The sequence below is a fragment of the Saxophila tyrrhenica genome, assembly GCF_035928015.1.
Source record: "Saxophila tyrrhenica strain CCFEE 5935 chromosome Unknown scaffold_15, whole genome shotgun sequence".
Taxonomy (NCBI): Eukaryota; Fungi; Ascomycota; class Dothideomycetes; order Mycosphaerellales; family Extremaceae; genus Saxophila; species Saxophila tyrrhenica.
In genome coordinates this window covers 504,083-524,274 of record NW_027041747.1, presented here as the reverse complement: position 1 = coordinate 524,274, position 20,192 = coordinate 504,083, and the positions used below count along the sequence as shown (strand labels likewise).

The window sequence follows — 20,192 nt, the reverse complement described above, 5'->3', positions numbered from 1 at the left end:
GTGAAGTCGCCCGATTTTGATGGAGGAAGCACAGTTCGTTGCCTCCTGTCGTTCTCTGTTGTCGGGCTAGGAGGTAGGTGCCGGGTCCGTGACAAAAGTCGTGGTCGTTCGTACTTCAAACATCCAAGTCGCAAATCTTGAGTACCGCACCTTCCCCTGCGTGGCCAGGAAGGGCACCACTGAGTCAAGTCGCTGGAGGCACAGGCAAGGAAGATGCAACCGGAGATTGATCCAGGAGGATGAGCCATTCCCGTCGGTCGTCCACCATCCCCTTCGCGTCAGGAGACGCCCCAAGCGCGCCGCCTCTGCCGGCTCCACGACCACTCCAACGAGCTCGAGATGCAGCAACACGTCTCTTTGGGTACAGCTCTCGCGCCCCGAGTCCTGAAGAAGATGACAGGATTCCCTATGGCGGCGGACCTAGATTCGCCGCCTTGAGCGCGACACAAAATGCATCAGCTTCCCACAGAACCGGACTAGAGATTAACACCATCGCCATTAACGAATCTGGCACGCACGCCTTACTAGGAGGAAAGGAGATCTTCAAGACCGTGAAGGTCGAGGACGGTACCTGCGCAGAAGAAGTGAACCTTCGAAGCGCTATTAGAAGCACGCCCACCCAGGCATCCGGCAAGGCTCGACAGATCTACTCGATCAACATCGCCGATGTGGCTTGGGCGAAAGGTGACTCTGGTGACTATGTTGCTGCGGCTACGTCGTCGGGCAAAATCATTCTATATGATCTTGGTCATGCTGGACTCCAAGCAGCTCAGCTGCATGAGCACGCCCGCCAGGCAAGCATTAGAATGTGTCACAGTGCTGAGACTTGCTAATTCTTGTGCCAATCACTTTAGGTGCACAAGGTAACGTTCAACCCTCATAGAGGCAGTCTGCTTCTTTCTGGCAGCCAGGACGGGACTGTGCGGTTGTGGGATGGTGCGTTACCAGCACTGACAACAACGCAAACCAGTAGTACTGACTTCACGCAGTGCGCGACGTACGACTTGCCAACACGCTGAAGAGCAAACACAAATACTCAGGGCAAGCGGATGGAATCCGCGATGTCAAGTGGAGCCCGACCGAGGGAGTCGACTTCGCCTTTGGCACTGACAGTGGATGGATTCAGAGGTGGGATTTGCGAAACATGAAAACAGCAAAGGTTAAGATCCCAGCGCACGGCGTGACATGTAATGCTATCGACTGGCATCCAGATGGGAAACACATAGCAAGCGCAAGTGCTGACAAGACTGTGCGTGTCTGGGACTTCTCCACCGCGCGAAGGCAGAAGGCCTCGTGGGAGGTCAGAACGCCCCACCCAGTGCTGAATGCACGATGGCGTCCATCCTGCGAATCTTCTCAAGCCTACGACAATGGTGCAAGACACTGTACGCAGTTGGTCACAGCGTACGATCCCAGCCATCCTGTGCTGCATGTCTGGGACCTCCGAAGGCCAGCCCTGCCCTTCAGAGAACTTACGACCTATCCCTCAGCACCGAGCGATCTTCTGTGGCACTCACAAGATCTTCTTTGGACCGTGGGCAGAGAAGGTGTATTCCTCCAGACTGACATACAATATGCTACGAAAACCATCACGAAGAGGAACCTGCAAGCCATCTCTGTCTCGCCACAAGGTGAAGTCAATATAGCCACCACAAGACGCTGGTGCCGGCGGTCTTTCGAAACGGACCAAACCCAGCCAGCACCCCAGCGCAGGCGCATCGATCTCAACCAGACTCCGGATCACAGTGGTCTTAGCCGCAGTTGGGCTGATGACAGTGTCGATCACTCGTTCTTGAGTATATCGCCGGAAAAGCTCAGTAGAGAGCCGTCAGTCAAGTCGAGGACTCAGTCGCTGAGCATGACAACCATGAACGATGAGGCTCATGCTCAGCTGTCCACAGCATACCTCTCCGACGTGCTGTCCGGCCGGCGCTCTTTTCGACCTTCGCAGGCTGCTTGTCGTGGATTGCTGCAGATACGCAAAGACCCGCAAGCGTTCAAGTACCTTGCGCAGCATCTGAGTCTCGACCTACGGCCTGCTCTGCTCGAAAAGGACTTCCTCGCTGCTTTCCGAACGCTAGTGGAGTCAAATGCCAAGTGTCTCGAAGCATTGGATCTTTTCAGGCTGGCTCAAAGTTGGCAAATCGTGAGTTTCATCATGACAGATCACCTTCAAGAACGCCACAGATCAAAGCAGCAGCAGCTTCTAGGAGGCGAGAAAACAGGGAAGAAGATTACGCATCGCTCCGTCTTTCGCGACATCGCGAGCAAAAGCGTAGCCGGACCAATGCGATCACCAGCTTCATCACCTGCTGATATAAAACCTGTGTCCTCGATCGCGCAGCAATTGGCCATCTCTGAAAGCGCCTCCGAACAACGAACGCCTCAAGCACAACCTCGGCAGGATGGAGTATCTGTTACTGTCCCTGAGGAGAAGAATCAGCTGACGCTGCCAACTTTCGCCTTATTGCAGAGACCATGGCCTCGTTCTCCCTCCACTCAGCAAGTAGAGGAAAACGAAGTTCCACTTACAAGGCGAAATCTCGACGGACTTCAGGAGCAACAACTCTCGAACAGTGTCAACAGAAGAGACATGGTTCATAGATGGAATACTCAGCCCAAGGAACCACTGTCTTTGGAATCGGCGGACAAAAATGGTGTCTGGATTCAGCCGAAGCTGCAGAAACACGACAGCAACGAGTCGTTTGCATTTCTAGCTGAGTCGTCAGACTCGAGGGACCCTTCGTTCCCGTCATCCTTCAACAGCAACGAATCCATCTCTGGGCCATTGCGAATGGTAGCTGAACGTCCAGCTGAACGTCCAAGCCGCACACGACTGAAAAATGACGCAAGCATGGACGGCGTCGAGGCATTCAATTTCTTTGCGAAGCCCGATGCGGCTATCGCGAGGACAGCTACTCTAGGGCGGACCAAGTCGCGCACTGCTAATAATACTATTGCTCTAACCAACGGAGACGCCGGAAACGACGCAAGCCATGGACCGTCGGGCGCACCGCAAACATCTTACTTCCAACACATCGGACCCGGATCGTACCCGGACGAAAACGGCATATCTCCTCTGGCTGAGGTTCAACCACCATCGCCGCAGCTGCAAGTACCAGACATTCAGGCGATCGAAGAGAAATTTTCAGCAAGACACGAGAAGACAGGCGGTGTCCGTGACAACGGTATCGTCCGCTGCTCATCAGAGAAGCCTGAAGCTCACGACATCACCCACGAATTGGAATCTGTGTTCCTGCCAGAGGACGGTGATGCCGATGTGGAGCTGGGTAAACCATTCCTGCTGAGAGATGTTGTTCAAGAAATGGCATCTGGCTACGCACGAAAGGGCAATGCACAGAGCGCAGCAGCTCTGTATCTGCTCCTCGGACCGCTTCTCCCACGCACACATCCTCTACCTGCCAACGAAACCGAGGTCACTGCATCGGCATGCATCGAAAGCTTGAAATTGGTGGGCTTTGACCAGGACGGTGTTGAACAGGTTCTGCTTGGTTACGTCGATGCCATTGTCAGTTCCGGCCTGCAGCCGCTGCAGGTTGAGGCTGTGCTGGAGGCGTACCACGATCAACTGTTGAGCCAACAACTGTTCGACGAAGCGGCAGAACTAAGAAAGCTTTCGTACCCGGTGCACGTAGGAGTCTACGACCAGGCGCTCAAAGACAACTACATTCATCTCAAGTGTGGCAGCTGCGGGAAGCCGCTCGTCAATGGCATGTCGAAGCTGCTTTGCGAGACATGCAATACCAAACAACTCCCGTGCCCGGTCTGTTGGTGCGACCGCAGCCCGCTCGCTCGGGAGGGTCCAGCATTGGCCGGCATCGCGCATGTGTTTACGACCTGTCTGCTCTGCAATCATTCCGGTCATGCGACGTGCCTTCAAGTGTGGTTCCAAGAGTCGGGAGAAGGCGATGGCGGTTGTCCGATACCAGGGTGCCTCTGTGATTGCGTTGCCGGTAGTTGGCGGGCACAGAAGACGGCTTTGGCGGAGAAGAAGCGTCGGTCCAGAGATCACGGCAGGGTCAAGAGTGATGAGTGGCCTGCTCAAGCCAACAGAGCCGTTGAGAAGACGAGGAGTGTGCTCGCTCCCCGAAGTGTCAAGAGCAGTCGGTCTGGTTCTGGGACCTGAACAAGTCGGATTCGTCTGCGGCAATTCTTCGACTCAAACGTATCATGGTGGCACTTGATGAGATCAGCTCCGCCATGGGGACGATGATTGAGGGAGAAAAGGGTGCAAGGAGCGATGTCAGTCCACATCCTTCTTGTGTTCCTCATCCACTTCGTTTTCGTTCAGACGTCCAGGAGAACTGAAGGCCTGGAATCCTAAACCTACAGCAGCTCCCCGCTTCAACCTCGGTAGCTAACATTGTGCAGCTGTCTATTTGCCTGACTACCGAGATGTTCACAAATACATGTACTCATCAGTCCCTCGTTCCGTCCCCGTGTTGAATACTATTTACGTGGACACTCTTTGCAATCCGATTGTTCGCTGACAAAAGCTTTCGACGATGCCTCACGCCGACGAGAAGCCGATGATGGTCGGCGAACATCCGCAATGTGATCCGGTCAAGACTCGGATCATTCATGTTGGGAGTGAGTGTCCTTATTAGGCTTGATGGTCAAGTTAATCGCTGACGAGATCATCCAGTGGGTGCAAGTGGCATGCTCGCCGCCCACAAAGCGCGGAAGTTCCTCACCAACTACGAGCTCGTCTGCTACGAGAAGAATGCGTCGGTCGGGGGCACGTGGTGGGAGAATCGATACCCAGGATGCGCTTGTGATATACCCGCTCACACGTACACCTTCCCGTTCGAACCGAATCCGGAATGGTATGTCTCATATCGTCTGTTGAATGCTTGCGATGCCGGTTGACGCTTTGCTCAGGAGCGAATTCTATGCTTCAGCACCCGAGATCCAAGACAACTTCATGCGCTTCTACAACAAGCACAATTTGGAGCCATTCGTCGTTCTCAACACCGAAGTCGTGGAAGCCGAGTGGCACGATCGTGAAGGACTTTGGCATGTGACCCTAAAGAACCGTACGGACGGATCCAAGTTCGTCGACAAATGCAACGTCATCATCAACGGCTCCGGCGTGTTGACCAAGTGGAAGTGGCCTGACATCGAAGGCCTTCACGACTTCAAAGGCGAACTCGCCCACTCCGCCAATTGGCCACAAGACCTCTCTTGGGAAGGCAAGCGTGTTGGCGTGATTGGCACTGGATCCAGTTCGATTCAGATGGTTCCTAAGCTCGCGGAAACAGCGTCGCAATTAACCGTCTTCATGCGGAACAACACCTATATTGCTCCACCCTTCGGCTCCAACATTTCGAACAAGGAAGCGGACCCAGACGCTGCGGATCCAGCTGCAGCGGGCAAGCACAAGTATACTGAGAAGGAGAAGGAAAGGTTCAGAGATGATCCGGCGTACCATCTCAAGTACCGGACTACGATTGAACGGCAGATCGCTAACGGTGGCTGGGATATGTTCAACCGCGGGACCGAGCTGAACATTTTCGTCAAGGGCGCTATGCAGGATTCGATGAGGCAACGACTGGCGCATCGCGATGATCTGAAGGAGCGTATCATTCCTACTTGGAGCCCTGGATGCCGGAGACTGACGCCTGGTGATGGGTACCTCGAAGCGCTCATACGGGACAATGTAAACTGCGAGTTTGATGATATCAAAAGAATCACACCTACCGGGCTCGAGACGATCACGGGAAAGCATATCGAGGTTGACGTGCTGGCCTGTGCGACTGGGTAAGTACTAGCGGATTGAAGGCTTCTCTGAGACACCATCACTTTACGTTGGTGGCTCTGAGACCTGAGTATCTTCTTTACAGCATCGAGATATTCGCTGATCAACCGCAGCTTCAACGTCCAGTATTTCCCGCACTACAAGATGATCGGCACCGGAGGACAAGTGATGCAAGACTCCCCCGAACCCAACGTCTACGCCTCCGTAGCCGCGCCTGGATTCCCGAATTACTTCGTTATCAACGGGCCACGGTAAGCACCGTCATCACTTTAACATCGTCATGAAGTCGGAGAGGCGCTGACATTGGCGCGCAGAGGCAACTGGGGTCAAGGCTGCGCCCTCCCCAGCCACGAAGTCCAAATGGAGTACATCCTCCAATGCTGCCGCAAAATGCAGGAGGATCGCATCAAGTGCATGGAGCCGAAGCAGAATGTCACAACCCAATTGAATGCGTACATGGATGCTTGGCATAAAAAGGTACGCTTGCCCTCACTCAGTCACATGACCCGGCCAGGAGCGGTAGGCAAGCAGAGACTGACTACCGGACAGCAAAGCATATGGGCCGAAGACTGTAAGAGTTGGTATAAAGACAACAAGCGGTACGTCCTCTCCTCCCTCTCTCCTTCCCAGTCTTCCACACACTCATACTTACCCATCGAGCGCAGCAACGGCAGAGTCTACATCTGGCCCGGCAGCCTCCTCCACCACCTCAAATTCCTCAAGCGCCCGCGCTACGAACACTACGAAATCACCTACATGGATCCGGACAACATTTTCGATTTCCTGGGAAACGGGAAGACGATCAGTCAGGTGAAGCTTGGGGGTGAGGCGCCGGTGCCTTATATTCGGAATGACGAGGATGAGGTGTGGGATATTGAGTAGAGTTGGATCATTAGATGATAGAGGTGGTGTTGGTAGGACGTTCAATTCGTTCACGGTATGAGGTACCTCCCAGTGCCTAAGTTCCTTTCGTCTTTTCATATCGCCATTCGCCTGGACATCCCTTTTCGTACAGTTCGTAGATGCTCCTAAACGCGCTACTCAATATGCCGTACCGGCTGTCACATGCACATGCTGCACTGCCGAGCATGCTTGCCTCGCCTCGCTCGACTGCTTCTCCGATCCTCTCAGTCGGCACTCGCTTAGACGGCGGCATGCTCTCCAGGTTGATGCATAGCACGCCATTGCCTTCCTCGGCTTCTACCCTTTTCCCTGACTCCTATCTCTGGCGCACGATCTCAAAAGTCCGGGCTCAAATAGTCCTCCTCACGATCCAATTTGAAATTACTCAACCCCTCACTCCACGGCTCCGTTTCTACCATTGCATCAGCAAACCATCACATGTTACCACACGAAATAGGTTCCACTCACCATTCCCCTCATCAATACTCGCCCCCTCAACCACCGAATCCGTCCGCGTAAGATCACTTCTCCACGTACTCGTCCGCTGCAAACTCACCCCCGGATCCGTCTGCGGAGCCGTACTCGCTTTTCGTGACCAGAGTGAATCGACAATACTACTCCTCGTCGGGGCGCGAGAGAGGGGAGCGCCGGGGTTAGTCGATTTGACAGAAGAGGTCTCGGAGGTGTCGTGTTTGTAGTCGCGAGGGTAGAGGTTCAGGTCGAATTCGTCTTTGTCTTCGGCGACGTGGTCGGCTATGACGCCGAGTTTTTGTGCGACTGGATGTTTGTAAGAGAGTGAAGTGACGGGGCAAGGGGGGCAAGGGGTACCTTCAAAGCTTATGCTCATGCCGCGGTGGGAGGAGACGTGGTCCATGAAGATGTCGACACCTTTCCAGACGCGGCCTTCGGCGTGGCCGTAGGAGTAGATGCAGATTGGGCATTGGAACTGTTTCACACTCGCATTAGCACCTGGAAACGGCCCCCGTATTGCGACGGTATGGCCTTACCTGATACTGCCGCCCCTGCACCGAAGCCTGCTTGATGTGGCTCTTAGCTGCCCGCGCCATCAGCATACCACTCCCGCAAACCTCCTTTTACACTCCGGCGAACAGCACTCACCCAAAAACCCCCACCGCACTTTCAACCCCAACTTCTCATCCCGCATCACCACCTTCCACACCATATCCACACTCACATGCCCCTGATACGCACACCCCTTCGCCGAGCAATAATAAGTCGTCACGCCCGAAGCCGCGAAGGCAGCGCCGTAATCTGTCCGCTTCTTCAGCGAGCCCTGCGCAAAATCAGCAAACGCCTTCTTGACTTAGATGAGGGAGAGCGTACCCGTCTATCACCATTCTGCAATTTGACCGCGCTCTGGCAGAAACCGAGCCAGTCGTTCTCCTTTGTCGGTACGGGGAGGGGGGCGGAGGACATTTTGCCATCGTCGACCTTACAATCCGCACCAGTCAGTCTCGCCATTGGGGTGGTAGGGTTAGAAGCCACACGCACGGGAGCTTTGATCGTCGCAGCAGAATCCTGACGCCCATGCGCCTGCGCCCCTCCTCGCGCTTCTTCCTCCACCAGTCGTTGTCGCAAGTAGGGGTAGTCGGAGGCTACGCTCATCGCTCTCCCTCACTCACTCATTCACTCACCCTGCGGCTGCGGTGTGGGGTGTGTCGCTTCGGGAGTCCACTTCAGCGGTAGGGTGGCGGGGTCGTATCTTAGTCGGCAGCGGCAGTAGTAGAGAAGAGTGGAGTGGAGCGGTCAGTCAAAGTCGGTCAGTCGCCAGTCGTGGATGCAAGCACGGTAGATCGTAGATAGAAGTCCAAGGCGCAGAGGACTGCAGGTGCTCTTGATCTTGACAGCTTGTGCCGAAAGCTTGAAAGTGCTCTCAGCTCCAGCTCTGTCCCGTCTCTGCTTGAGCCTCTTGTTTCGCGGTGCGAGAAGCTGCAAGTCACGAGCTTCCGCAACAGAGGGGAGGTACAAAGCAACCTGCTGACTGTTACCACACACACAAGCACAGCACAGCACAGCCTGCCGCGGTCTCACGTCCAATCGGCGCTATGCAGCTGATAGCGTGATAGCGTTGTTCCGAGCCGCGAGCGGACGAGATGATGGAGGATGATCCTGGTTCGCGGAGTCGCTGGTGGCACATGGGTTTGTGTGGGGGGTTCTGGAACGTGGCTGGTCCTTGAAGGTTTGGAAGAGTTGTGAAGGGTTAAGGTATTATAGAACTCTGGAGGCCTTAGGGAATCTCAAGGGACTCTCGGACTACAGCGATGCTGGATATAACATATAGGAGGAGCATGACGATCACTCGTTCCTTCACAGTGTGCGAAACATAGCCTTGTCGTGCGTCAAAGGCTATTCTGGACGACCGAGACTACCAACAATATGCGGATGCACATCCTTGCACCACATCATCTTCCTTCCACGCATTGACTCGATACCTACACATACAATATCCGTACATCACCTACCCCCCAAATCCCCTCCCCACCACCACCAAAGGCGCAAACCAACTCCCCACAACCGGCCTCGCTCTAAACCTCAATCCCCCCGGCCACCCCCCATTCCCCTCGGTCCGATACAAATCCGTCAGCGGGCCATCCGTCGCCGTGTGATTAACCCACTTCGCGATCGCCTCGACAATCGCGTGTCGGGTTGAGGGCGAAGCGACGGATGCGGCTTGGAACGCCCAGTCGGATTTGGTGTAGAGGTGGCGGGAGTCGCTTTGACAGTGTTAGAGACCTGAGTGACTGTGCAGGGGTGGGGAGTACTTGCAGTGGGAGGCCGTAATTTTGGATCGCGGTCTGGTACCAGGTCGACTGGGTGGTGTAGATGTGGTCAGGGATAAAGTTGTTCGAAGTCTTATTCCGAAGGTCGGGTCCAGGGCGTGGGCTCTGGTGTAGAGGTTGCTGGTCTTCCGACCCCCGTGGCAAGGGTAATTGCGCCGACGGCTCGTCAACCGCTCCTCCGTCTCCGCCATCGGGATGAAAGCACAACACAGCATCCGCAAAAAGACTATACAAAGTAGTCCAACTCCCCTCCCACCCATAACTCAACTTCGCCCTCCCCCCATCCCTCGCCATGCCCTCCTCTTCCCAGACCTTGACGTACGTCTCACTCACATTCCTTAAATCCCTCCTCTCTTCCTCTTTGCCCAGCATACCAGCCATCTGACTCATCGCCCTAATCCCGACGATACCTTTCAGAGCGAGATTGGTTTGTAAGGGCAGCCAGCCGGCGAAGTCGTCGGTGCAGAGCTGGTTCTCCGGGTAGAGGGAATAGGAGATTAGGTACGATGTCCAGCGGCGGAAGAGGGGGTAGGTGCGGATGAGGTAGTGGTTGGCTTGGTGGGAGGAGAGGGGGCTGGACCAGGCGGTGTCGAGGAAGGGGATTGCGTCTCGGGTTTCGTGTGAAAGGGCGAAGGGAGAGGCGTCTGCTGGTAGGGTGGCGAGGTCGGGAGGCGTTTTAGAGCTGCCGAGAGCGCTCCAGGGCGACACAGGGAGGTGGTCGGAGCCATGCTTCAGGCTGTTTAGTAGAGCTAGCCCCATGATTACGATATCTCCACACTCCTCTACAGGCATGTACTCATCATTCCCCAGAGGATGCCCAGTCAGATTCGGAAAGTGTGCTCCCAGATCATGCATCGCGTAGTCGTTCGGATACTGCCCGCTTCCCATATGCTCCAGCAGCGGCTCGAGTAAGTAGGCTAGCCATCGCGGTTGGGTGTAGAGGAAGAACGGAAAGGCAGGGAAGATGACGTCGATCGTTTGGCTGTTGCCGTTCGAAGAGATCTCTTTCAGGAATAAGAGAGGCGAGTCTGGTGTGCCGGAGAAGACAGTGGCGCCGAGGACTTGACGAGGGGTTAGAGGGACGAGCTCGGGGTAGGATGAATTGGGGACGGAGGTAACGGCGTCAAGCCTGAGTTGGGACGAGTAGTTCGCAGCGAGTGCCAAGGCGTGGTGGTAGTCGGAGTAGTGGAAGTGGATTAGGGAGGTGGCAGTAGAGAAGTAGGATTTCCAAAGCGGCCGCATGAAGGTCAGGCCGCGGGCGGAAGCGAACTGGGTTACTGGGTCTTGGAGGTGGGCGATGGTGAAGAGGACGCTGGATTCGGCGGGTGAGGAGTGGTGGTGTGAAGTGATGTTGTGGTCGGAGCTAAGGTTGAAGGTCTTGCTGAAGCCAAAGACAGGCTCATCGTCCATGATTGAGCGGTACTTGTCGTCGACTGTGTCGCTCAGAAGGCCGTGCGTGGCGAAGTGCTGCCGTAGAGCGGAGGATGTGCCGCATTCGTGGGTAGCATCCTTGGGGCCAGTAAAGTGCAGCTCGCCCCATTCTGCCTGCTGCCTTTTCTCAGAGAAGAGTAATTCGTGCTTCCTCTTGACTCTGAAGGTCTTCAGCTGCACATCGTCCTCCGACTCGGTCTTAGGCTCGTCGATAGACCAGACGATGTCAGCATCCCGGTCTCCGCTAACCCATTGTCCGTTTAGGTCAACGTAGATGCTAACGTCGAAGTCGCCCTTCGCATGTACAGCCAAGTAGCTTGCCGGGATGGCCTGCCGTAGGGTTGAGGTCGGTGTTATAGGCGAGAGAAAGGACAACGTCAACTCCACATGGTCTTGCGAGTCCTTGGTCGAAGGGATGGAGTACGACAGATTTGTGGTCGAGGCATCGTAGTCCGAGCCAAGATAGACCGGATGGGAGATGTTGTAGTGCTTCGACGACCCGTTCAGAGAGTCATGAGCCCGTCCAAGGAGAGGATATACAGTTGATGTCTCCGGCACAGATGCTAGAACAGACAGCCCGACCTGCTGATCGTTCAATAGGAGTTGGCCGACAGGGGTTGTTGCCACCTACCGAGTTGCCGGTCCAAAAGTGAGGCCAATGCTCCCAAGGTTCCTCTCGAGCACTGCCGAGCCATGTTGACAGGTAAGGAGTGCGAACTATGAGCGGCAATACAGGGGGCGTGAGGGAGGATGCGTCTGCCAGCAGAGCCGTTGCAAGAAGGAGAAGAGCTCTCATCTTGTAAGACGAGATGGGATGGTATGGAGAGTATGAAAGACGAAACTACCTCAATTGTGTACCCATCGGAGCATCGAATGGCGCTGCCTGTTCTGCAACAATCGGCTGCTGCTGCTGCCAAAGAGAGGAATACGAGTTGTCATCAGGAACGATCGTCTTCGTCACCCTCGTCTTCAAAAGTCGCGGTCAGGAACGAAACGCCACAATGACGCTCCCAGCTCCAGTTCGCGCCTCAGTCGCATTCCAGCCCACAACAAACACTCCCACCACCCTGTTACCTCCTCCACCACCACCTCCACCGCCAATCATGTCCTCCCACGTCCCCTTCCTCACCGTCCGCCCCGACGACCAATTCAGCTCCGCCGTCAAGCGCACCGCGCGCGATGTAACAAGATCCAACACCTCACCACCACAGGAACCCATGGACTCACCACCGCACCTCACGCCCGCCCCGCCGCGCACCTACGCCGCCTCGCGTCTGCCTTCGGCGGTGCGCTTCCCGTTGCTGGTGATGCTGAGTTTCAGCCTGAGCACGCTGATCCATACTTTTACCGCCGAGTGGTCGGGTCTGCAGCTCGCGACGGCGAGCAGGAAGTTGGACGATCCGCTGCAGATTGCTGGGGTTTTGGGGTGGAAGGTGGTGCAGTTGGGTGTTGGGTGGGTTGCTGGTTACGACTGTACGTCTCCTCTCCATCTAACCACTTAATCATATGTAGTGCTTGCTAACAAGAACGAAATAGACGAAGACATCGCCGCCCTCACCCTCCTCACCAACCAACCCTTCCACCACCTCCTGCACTCCTACTACGCCCTCCCTCTCGCCCCCCTTACCTTCTCCCTCCTCACCGACATCCTCGTCACCGCCCTCCCCTTCGCCCTCCTCGCGCCCCTTACCCGCGCCCACGACCCCCTCACCCCCCGCACGTCCAACCAAGCCCTCGCAACCGACGCCTCCATCCTCCTCCTTACCTCCGCCATGGCCGCGTCCATCTTCGCAACAACCTTCTACCTCTCCCACCACGCCCTCGACCTCGGCGTCTTTCTGATCAGCCACTTCGACAACCTCGCCTCCATGTCCGCGCACGATCTCTCGATCGCCCAACTCCTCCCCTGGTTCGCCGTGCCAGGTTTCGCGGCGTGCGCGTTCCTCTTCCGCCCTACCATCGCTGCCGCAGGCACTTCCGTCACCCCTCCCCGCCTTTCCACACGAAAGCCGAAACGATTCAACCCCGCCACAGCAACCTTAGGCGAGACCTTCGCGTATAATCTCGGCTACGGGGAGAGCGGATGGAGTCGACGGGCGGAGGTGCTGGCGAAGCGGACGGCGGTGTTGAGCGCGGGGGCGTTTGTGAACACGGCTGTGAGGGTTTTCGCGACTGTGGAGGGGACGGATTTGGGAGGCGCGATGGGGTATGCGGGGATGTGGGCGGGGGCGTGTGTGGTGGTTGCCGTGGGGTTTGGGATGATGAGTCATGAGGATTAGTGTGTGCTGTTTGGATGGGAAGGTGGAGGAGAGATGAGGAACAGCAAAGGCGGCGGAGGATGGATGGCGACGGTGGGACCTCTTGTTGAGACACGCATGCGCAGGAGCGGAGATGGCGAGGCCTGTAACCATAGTTCGCTGATATGCTAGAATACCCCAACGTTCTTAGACAGTTTGTGAAGGCGAAGTCCGTTCCGAATTCCTCAATTACATCGTCTGCCCATCTCCAGCGCAGTGACTACAAGACGCTATCACTACATTACTCCTACACACTTTCCCCTCCCACCTCAAGATCCACCAGACAAACTTCCATCCCCTCCCCACCATCCCCGTCATCGTCTCCATCCCCGTCGTCGTCTCCATCCCCGTCGTCGTCTCCATTCCCATCAATCAAGATCGGCGCTTCATTCGTCCCACCCACCCCATTTCCCTCCCCATCCCCGCCAGGGGATCCCTCTCCTTCCTCCTCAACCTCCGGCCACATCCCTCCCCACCCCCACAAAACCTGTCCAGCCACACTCTCCGCATTTCCCAACTCCCTCGCCCCACTCCCGCTCGTCTGCGCATTCGCCACCTCGTCCACAATCGCGCGACACGCATCGACGAACTGCGCGAAGCCCGGGGACGTCCAGTTGGGTATCAGCGCCTCTTTTAGCGTGGCGGAATGAGATGGTATCGCCGCTTGCTGGTGAGAAGGGAACGAGGACGGCGCGTAAGGGGATTGATAGAATGTCGGTAGGCTGTAAGAGGACGTGGGAGGGGGATGGGGGGGTGCCGGCGTGGTTTGCTGGGTGCTGAGTGCGTGGTGCCAGGAGGTGAGGTGGAGGTGTTCGAGGGCCCAGAGGGTTATTAGGCCTTCTAGTAACCCTGCGGAAGGGGCTGAGGCGGACTCGAGGAGGTCTAGCAAAGCTTTCGTCGCGTGTCGTGGGGGTTCGGTGGGGGAGACGGGGATGTTGTATTTGGAGGCTGTGGTGCGGAGGAATTCCAGTTCGCGCTTTGCGTTGTTTAGAGTGGAGGCGAGGAGGTCGAAGGCGCGCCAGTCGGTGTGCAGTTGGGGGTTGTCGACGGGAGGAAGGCGGAGTTTGCCGATTAATTTGCCGATGAAGGAGGGCAGGGCGCGGGAGAGGTGGGATTGTTGGGTGAGGAAGGTGGAGAGGTGGGGGAGGGTGAGGGTGCCGCGGCCGGCGCGGCTGAGGAAGGGGGGTTGGGAGGAGGTGGTGAGCGGGGTGGAGAGTTTGGAGAGGAGGTAGGCTGTTAGGGAGGGTTTGGGGATGGAGGGGGGTCCTGGGGAGGAGCTGGTCAGTATCGTAATGTAAGAGTGGGAGTGGAGACGGACTGGCTGCTGCCTTGTTCGCCGCTTTGCTAGCTTTCGCAGGCTGTGTTGGACGTGTTGGACGTGCGAAGTTGGGGTTCGGTCCAGTGTTGAACTTGTATGGCTTCACCATTGGACCTTGGGCGGTCGGAGTGCTCGTGACATCTGCGGCCGCAGGGTCGACTTGGTCCAACGCCGCATCAGCCAGCGCTTGTTGGCCTTCTGGAGTGGCCAAGAATGCGTTGCATTGTTGAAGGTGTTCCCACTGCCGTGTTGTGTTCTTGGCTCGTTGTGTCCCGCAGTATTTACAGCGCGAGCGCATGCACTGGGTACGAGTTAGTGGACTTGCAAGTCCTCTTGGACGGAGAGTCAAGAGATGATAAGAATTGAGCTCTAAGACAACTCTTCATCTCGAGTCCTAGACCTCTGCTATGCTAGAGAGCAACGACATGGGTACAGAAGAGACCTACCTTCTGAGTCGCGTTATCGTCCCAGAACTCATCGAAGAACGAGTTGATCTCTGAACGCTAGGTCAAGGTTCCATCCACAACGTGAGACTCGATTGATGACACACCTGGTGGGCGGCTTCGAGGAGCATTGGGAGAGAAGCCCGAAGCAGCGTCTCCTTGCAATGGCGAGGAGGCATATGTGCTACAATTGCTTCAGTAATCAGAACTTATCGTAACAGAATAGTGTCATGACGAATTACTCGGGATTATCCAGCGCAGAACCAGTCCTTTTGTTATACGGATTGGGCGGAGCAATGTCTTGCCCATTGCCCGCCGCCCTCCACGTCAAGTACTGAGGACATCTCAATAAGTGATCTTTCTTGCGGTGCAGAGGCCTATTGCTACCGCCCCACGATTGACAGTGTCGGCAGCGGATGGTGCCAGTGGTGTAATCGGAGCCTGAGATTAGCTCGAATTGGTCGTGGGTGTAGTGGTCTGTTGGTCGAGGCATCGCATGAGTGGCAGGATGTCGCAACCCGAATAGGCAAGAGGGTGATGAAGCGAAGTTGGAGTGTGTAATGGGAGAAGGAGTTATTGTAAGGGTGAAATGATGATGCCGTGTAAGACCGCTCTAAAACGCGTGCTAGACTGCTTTGGGTGCGCTTGCGACTGGCTCCATTTGGACGGGATTGAAAGCGCTTGTGGTGTCATCAGAATTTGTTTTATCAGTCATGCAACTAACAGACTTTTTCATCTCTTCTCTTCCAGGACAAGCTCTGTTGCTCATACATCCGACACTTCTAGAGCACCCTACCAACTCAACACCATGTTCTCACAACGAGGAAACCACAGCGCGGGCTCCCAGGTGCTGGGAGAGGAAGCTCCAAGTATGCACAGTACTACACCATGATTGCAAGCGCGACGGTGGAGAGTTCAAGGTAAAGTCGTAAGCCACAGCATGAGCCGGTGCTTGACTCATCTGAGTCTCGCTGAGAACATACGGCCCGAACTTGAACCTCGATAACGCGAGCGGAAGAATCATGCTGTTCCCTTTCCCCTCTCTAAAGGAATCGTGCTGATAGAAGAAGGTCCTGCACGGATGGCCAGTATGGACGTCGAGAAAGCTGGACCGGGTCTGGCGCCAGAAGGTGAAGCACTGTCTCCAAATGACAATCTCGAGGACAGAACTGGACCGCTGTCGACTGCTCAAGAATGGTTCAAGCGGGTGGAGAAGACGCTGCTCCGCTACAATGTCGAGTCTCGCGGCATCCAGCGTGTGTTGCCAGCCCAGCGCCACACGATTGAACATCTGGGCTTCACTCAGATTTGCATGCTATGGGTGTCTATCAACCTCGCGGCCAACAACACCACCCTTGGTATGCTAGGACCAACAGTCTTCTACCTGCCGTTCCTAGACTGCTGTCTATGTGCTGTGTTTGGGATGCTGGTCGGCTGTTTCCCAGTAGCCTATATTGCCACCTTCGGACCGCGGTCTGGACACCGGACAATGATACTGTCAAGGTACATCATGGGCTGGTGGCCGTCGAAGCTGATCGTGGTCCTGACCCTGATCATTCTGCTTGGCTACTCACTTTTGGACGTGATCATTGCTGGCCAGATACTCAGCGCCGTGAGCACGAATGGCAGCTTGTCGATTATTGTGTGTATCTTGAGACCCATCAATAACAGCTCCCTCACTGACTTTGTCTTAGGTCGGCATCGTCATCACCGGCGTGCTGACGTGGGCCATCACGACTTTCGGTTACAGCGTCTTCCACATCTACGAGCGCTACGCATGGCTTCCACAACTCATGGCCAATATGATCCTCGCAGGCGTCGCGGGGCCTAAGTTCGACCTCTACTCGAACCCCGGAGCTGGCCTCGATGCACGGACTATGGCTGGCAACCGCTTGAGCTTCTTCAGCCTGTGTCTCGCAGCAGCCATCACATACTCCTGCGCTGGTGCAGACTACTTCGTATATTACCCCGAAAGCTCGCCGAGACTGAGAGTCTTCCTCGTCACCGTCGTTGGGCTTTCAATTAGCTTCACTGCTATGTTTGTCATTGGCATTGGTCTGGGCTCTGGCATTGCGTCGAACCAGGCATGGAATGACGCCTATGGTGTCTCTCAGGGGGCGTTGATTCGAGAGGGCTTCCGACCGCTTGGGTCATTTGGCTCCTTCTGCAGCGTTCTGATTGCGCTCGGTCTCATCAGCAATTTAGTTGCTCCTACGTATGCTGGAGGGATAGATTGGCAAGCACTTGGTATGTGGTCTTCTCTACATCCCAAGACCAGGTCAACCATTGCGAAGGTCTAATTCACTAACGCCCTCACAGGCAGGAACTTCGAGCGCATTCCCCGCGTAGTCTGGAATACCATCTCCGTCGTCATCTACACCGTCTGCGCCATCGCCGGCCGCGCCGCTCTGGCGGCCATCTTCACCAATTTCCTGGCCTTGATGGGATACTGGGTCTGCATCTGGATCGCTATTGTGCTTGAGGAGCACCTCATCTTCCGCAAGTATCTTGGCCACGGCTGGGATTGGGATATTTGGAACGATCGTCACAAGCTCCCGATGGGTATTGCTGCGCTGGTGGCTTTTCTGGTCGGATGGGCGGGTTCGATTCTGTGTATGGCGCAGGTGTGGTACATTGGGCCGAGTGAGTTTGGAACTTTCAATCCACACGTTACGAGTGTGGTACTGACAGCAAGCAGTCGCGGCGGAACTTGGCGAGTATGGCGGCGATGTGAGTCCCCCATTCCTTCTACGAGCTCTTGCTTCATACTCACCTTTTGGTAGCTTGGGAACTACATTGGCTTTGCGTTCGCCGGGGTTGTCTACTGGCCTCTGCGCTGGTTTGAGCTGAAGAAGTTTGGAAGGTGAAGTGGACGACGACGGACGACGACTTGAGATGGCCCACGTGCCGAACTCGGAGGCAATATGAATCTCCTTGCAGTCTGTGAATGAGAAGCAGCTTCTTTCCTGTCTGGGCAGGCGCAGGCGTACTGATATATGTCCACGTCCATAGTTGTTCACGAGTCAACAATGACTGCCAAAGACATTGGCAGCCCACGGAGGCTTCGCGTTGCTTTCGTTTTCACTTCTTTCGTGCACTTTGGAGAGGCCAAATAGAGACAGGCATCAGCAACAGCAACATCTATGTTGCATGACCGCCTCGGTCCTGGCCTATCTTTGCCGAACCTCACGATAGCAATACCGAATCTTGAGCCATTGCGGGGCAGTGTCAACACATTAATACCTTGATGTCGTTACTTTAATGGAGCCCCCCTCCTTGATCTCAACTCCTCGATAGTGACGCACTGTGTTGATTGATCGTTTCTCAACATCGGCGGCCAGCATTGACATTCAAACAGCACCCATGACTTCACAACTACCGCCGGCGAACGACGATGCTTCGTCCTGGCAAACCAAAACAGCGAACAAACGAGCAGCAGAATACGAGAAGATCCCGAAAGAATGGCGTATCGATCAAAAGTACCTAGGCGACGAGACTTCAGACCGCAACGTTCTGAGCGTACCAAAGGAATGCGGAATCCTGTCTCAACCGGAGCTCGACATTACAGAAAACTATACAGCAACCTCTTTAGCAAAGGCCGTTCAATCTGGCTCCCTGAAATCCGTCGATGTCGCTAGAGCTTTCTGCAAACGCGCCGCCGTCGCCCAACAACTCGTCAACTGCCTAACCGAAACCATGTTCGACGACGCCCTCAAGCGCGGCGAGTATCTGGACCAATACCTCGCTGAGCACGGCAAGCCCCTAGGACCTCTGCACGGCGTCCCTGTCAGTATCAAGGATCCCTTCTCGTACGTTGGCGTGGCTTCAACAATCGGCTTTACTTCGTTCCTCGACAACCCTCTCCCCACTGAACATGCGCCGCTGGTGAAGATCCTCCTCGAGCTCGGGGCGATTCTGTACTGCAAGACCAACATCCCGCAGACGATGATGACAGGCGACTCCCACAACTACGTCTTCGGCCGCGTGCTGAACCCGCACAAACTCATCCTCGGCGCCGGCGGCAGCAGCGGTGGCGAGGGAGCGCTGGTAGCGATGCGAGGTTCCATCTTAGGCATCGGTACGGATATTGGAGGCAGCATCCGCATCCCGGCGATTTGCTGCGGGACGTATGGCTTCAAGCCGAGCACGCATCGTGTGCCGTACGGCGGCCAGACGTCGCCGGCGAAAGCTGGATCGCCTGGGTTCCCGCCTGTCGCGGGGCCGTTGGCGACGTGCTTTGACGATCTGGAGTTTTTGGTGAGACATGTGATTGATACGATGCCGTGGGATAAGGACTCTTCGGCGTTGGCGATTCCATGGAGGGCGGGTGTAGCTGCTGGGAGGCCGACGAAGGTGAGGGTTGGGTTCTTGCAGAGTGATCCTGATTATCCGATCCATCCACCAGTAGCGAGGGCGCTGGAGGAGTCGGCGAAGAAGCTTACGGATGCTGGTTTCGAGGTCGTTGCATTGAACATGTTCCCGTCGCTGAAGGCTGGTATGGAGCTGGCGTCGGACTACTACTCCATGGACAACACGAAGTTGTTCTTGGACTTCGTCCACAGGAGCGGCGAGCCGATTATTCCTTCGTTACAGAAGACGATGGATCTGGTGAACAAGAAGCCGAAGTACAGTCTAGAGGAAGTCTTCGATGTCAATACAGCGAAGATGGGCTATAAAGCCACGTGGAACAACCTCTGGGTCGAGAATAAGTTGGATGTGATACTTTGTCCTGGCGCTGCCAATACGGCGGTGTTGCATGATAACTATGGCGCACCTCCGTACACTGCCGTTTGGAACATGCTCGAGGTACTTCAAGTCCGCCGCAAACCCTCAAATGCTCTTTGCTGATCATCTGCAGTATCCCGGAATCATCATACCCGTCGGCAAGGCTGACGTCAAAGTCGATACCGAAGATCTTGCGACCCACGACCCCAATCGAGCATGGCAATGTGAGGCTCCTAGAGACTGGGCCGCTGTGTTCATCGCTGACCAGACTCCAGACAATGCGGACGATGTCCACGGAGCTCCGACAACCATCCAGCTGATAGCACGGGCTTACCAAGATGAAGAGCTGGTGGCCGCGTCGGCGATGATAGACGCATGCTTGAAGAAGTGAGCTGCCCTGGTTGTTGATGTTCGTCCTCCTGCGGTGCCTTCAGCTAGAGCGCGGTGCGATCGTGTCCTCGAGCTCTGGTCAAAAGCCGCAGGCATGGATCAGAG

The 20,192-nt window shown here is 55.7% G+C and overlaps 8 protein-coding genes across 8 annotated transcripts; 5 read left to right on the top strand and 3 right to left on the bottom strand.

Moving 5' to 3' along the window:
- Positions 1–239: 239 nt before the first annotated feature.
- On the top strand, positions 240–4,147 carry RTC1 (SEA (Seh1-associated) complex subunit; the record flags this gene model as incomplete). Its single annotated transcript, XM_064806054.1, has 3 exons — positions 240–810; positions 855–863; positions 990–4,147. 3 exons carry the CDS (start codon positions 240–242, stop codon positions 4,145–4,147), a joined length of 3,738 nt encoding a protein of 1,245 aa, XP_064655913.1.
- A 379-nt stretch (positions 4,148–4,526) lies between these two features.
- On the top strand, positions 4,527–6,661 carry LTR77_008824 (uncharacterized protein; the record flags this gene model as incomplete). Its single annotated transcript, XM_064806053.1, has 7 exons — positions 4,527–4,611; positions 4,667–4,847; positions 4,903–5,781; positions 5,893–6,030; positions 6,094–6,256; positions 6,329–6,378; positions 6,445–6,661. The coding sequence occupies 7 exons, from the start codon at positions 4,527–4,529 to the stop codon at positions 6,659–6,661; spliced, it is 1,713 nt and encodes a 570-aa protein (XP_064655912.1).
- Positions 6,662–7,017: 356 nt separating this feature from the next.
- Positions 7,018–8,308, bottom strand: LTR77_008823 (uncharacterized protein; the record flags this gene model as incomplete). The annotated part of the gene is made up of 6 exons (XM_064806052.1): positions 7,018–7,094; positions 7,151–7,459; positions 7,511–7,628; positions 7,690–7,736; positions 7,802–7,976; positions 8,027–8,308. The coding sequence occupies 6 exons, from the start codon at positions 8,306–8,308 to the stop codon at positions 7,018–7,020; spliced, it is 1,008 nt and encodes a 335-aa protein (XP_064655911.1).
- Positions 8,309–9,309: 1,001 nt separating this feature from the next.
- LTR77_008822 (uncharacterized protein) lies at positions 9,310–11,609 on the bottom strand (the record flags this gene model as incomplete). Its single annotated transcript, XM_064806051.1, has 2 exons — positions 9,310–11,477; positions 11,546–11,609. The coding sequence occupies 2 exons, from the start codon at positions 11,607–11,609 to the stop codon at positions 9,310–9,312; spliced, it is 2,232 nt and encodes a 743-aa protein (XP_064655910.1).
- Positions 11,610–11,915: 306 nt separating this feature from the next.
- Positions 11,916–13,193, top strand: LTR77_008821 (uncharacterized protein; the record flags this gene model as incomplete). Its single annotated transcript, XM_064806050.1, has 2 exons — positions 11,916–12,387; positions 12,427–13,193. The coding sequence occupies 2 exons, from the start codon at positions 11,916–11,918 to the stop codon at positions 13,191–13,193; spliced, it is 1,239 nt and encodes a 412-aa protein (XP_064655909.1).
- A 265-nt stretch (positions 13,194–13,458) lies between these two features.
- Positions 13,459–14,827, bottom strand: LTR77_008820 (uncharacterized protein; the record flags this gene model as incomplete). The annotated part of the gene is made up of 2 exons (XM_064806049.1): positions 13,459–14,444; positions 14,530–14,827. 2 exons carry the CDS (start codon positions 14,825–14,827, stop codon positions 13,459–13,461), a joined length of 1,284 nt encoding a protein of 427 aa, XP_064655908.1.
- A 1,226-nt stretch (positions 14,828–16,053) lies between these two features.
- On the top strand, positions 16,054–17,839 carry TPN1_1 (Vitamin B6 transporter; the record flags this gene model as incomplete). Its single annotated transcript, XM_064806048.1, has 5 exons — positions 16,054–16,614; positions 16,667–17,219; positions 17,292–17,615; positions 17,671–17,702; positions 17,756–17,839. 5 exons carry the CDS (start codon positions 16,054–16,056, stop codon positions 17,837–17,839), a joined length of 1,554 nt encoding a protein of 517 aa, XP_064655907.1.
- A 496-nt stretch (positions 17,840–18,335) lies between these two features.
- Positions 18,336–20,088, top strand: LTR77_008818 (uncharacterized protein; the record flags this gene model as incomplete). Its single annotated transcript, XM_064806047.1, has 2 exons — positions 18,336–19,778; positions 19,831–20,088. The coding sequence occupies 2 exons, from the start codon at positions 18,336–18,338 to the stop codon at positions 20,086–20,088; spliced, it is 1,701 nt and encodes a 566-aa protein (XP_064655906.1).
- Between the last annotated feature and the right edge of the window lie 104 nt (positions 20,089–20,192).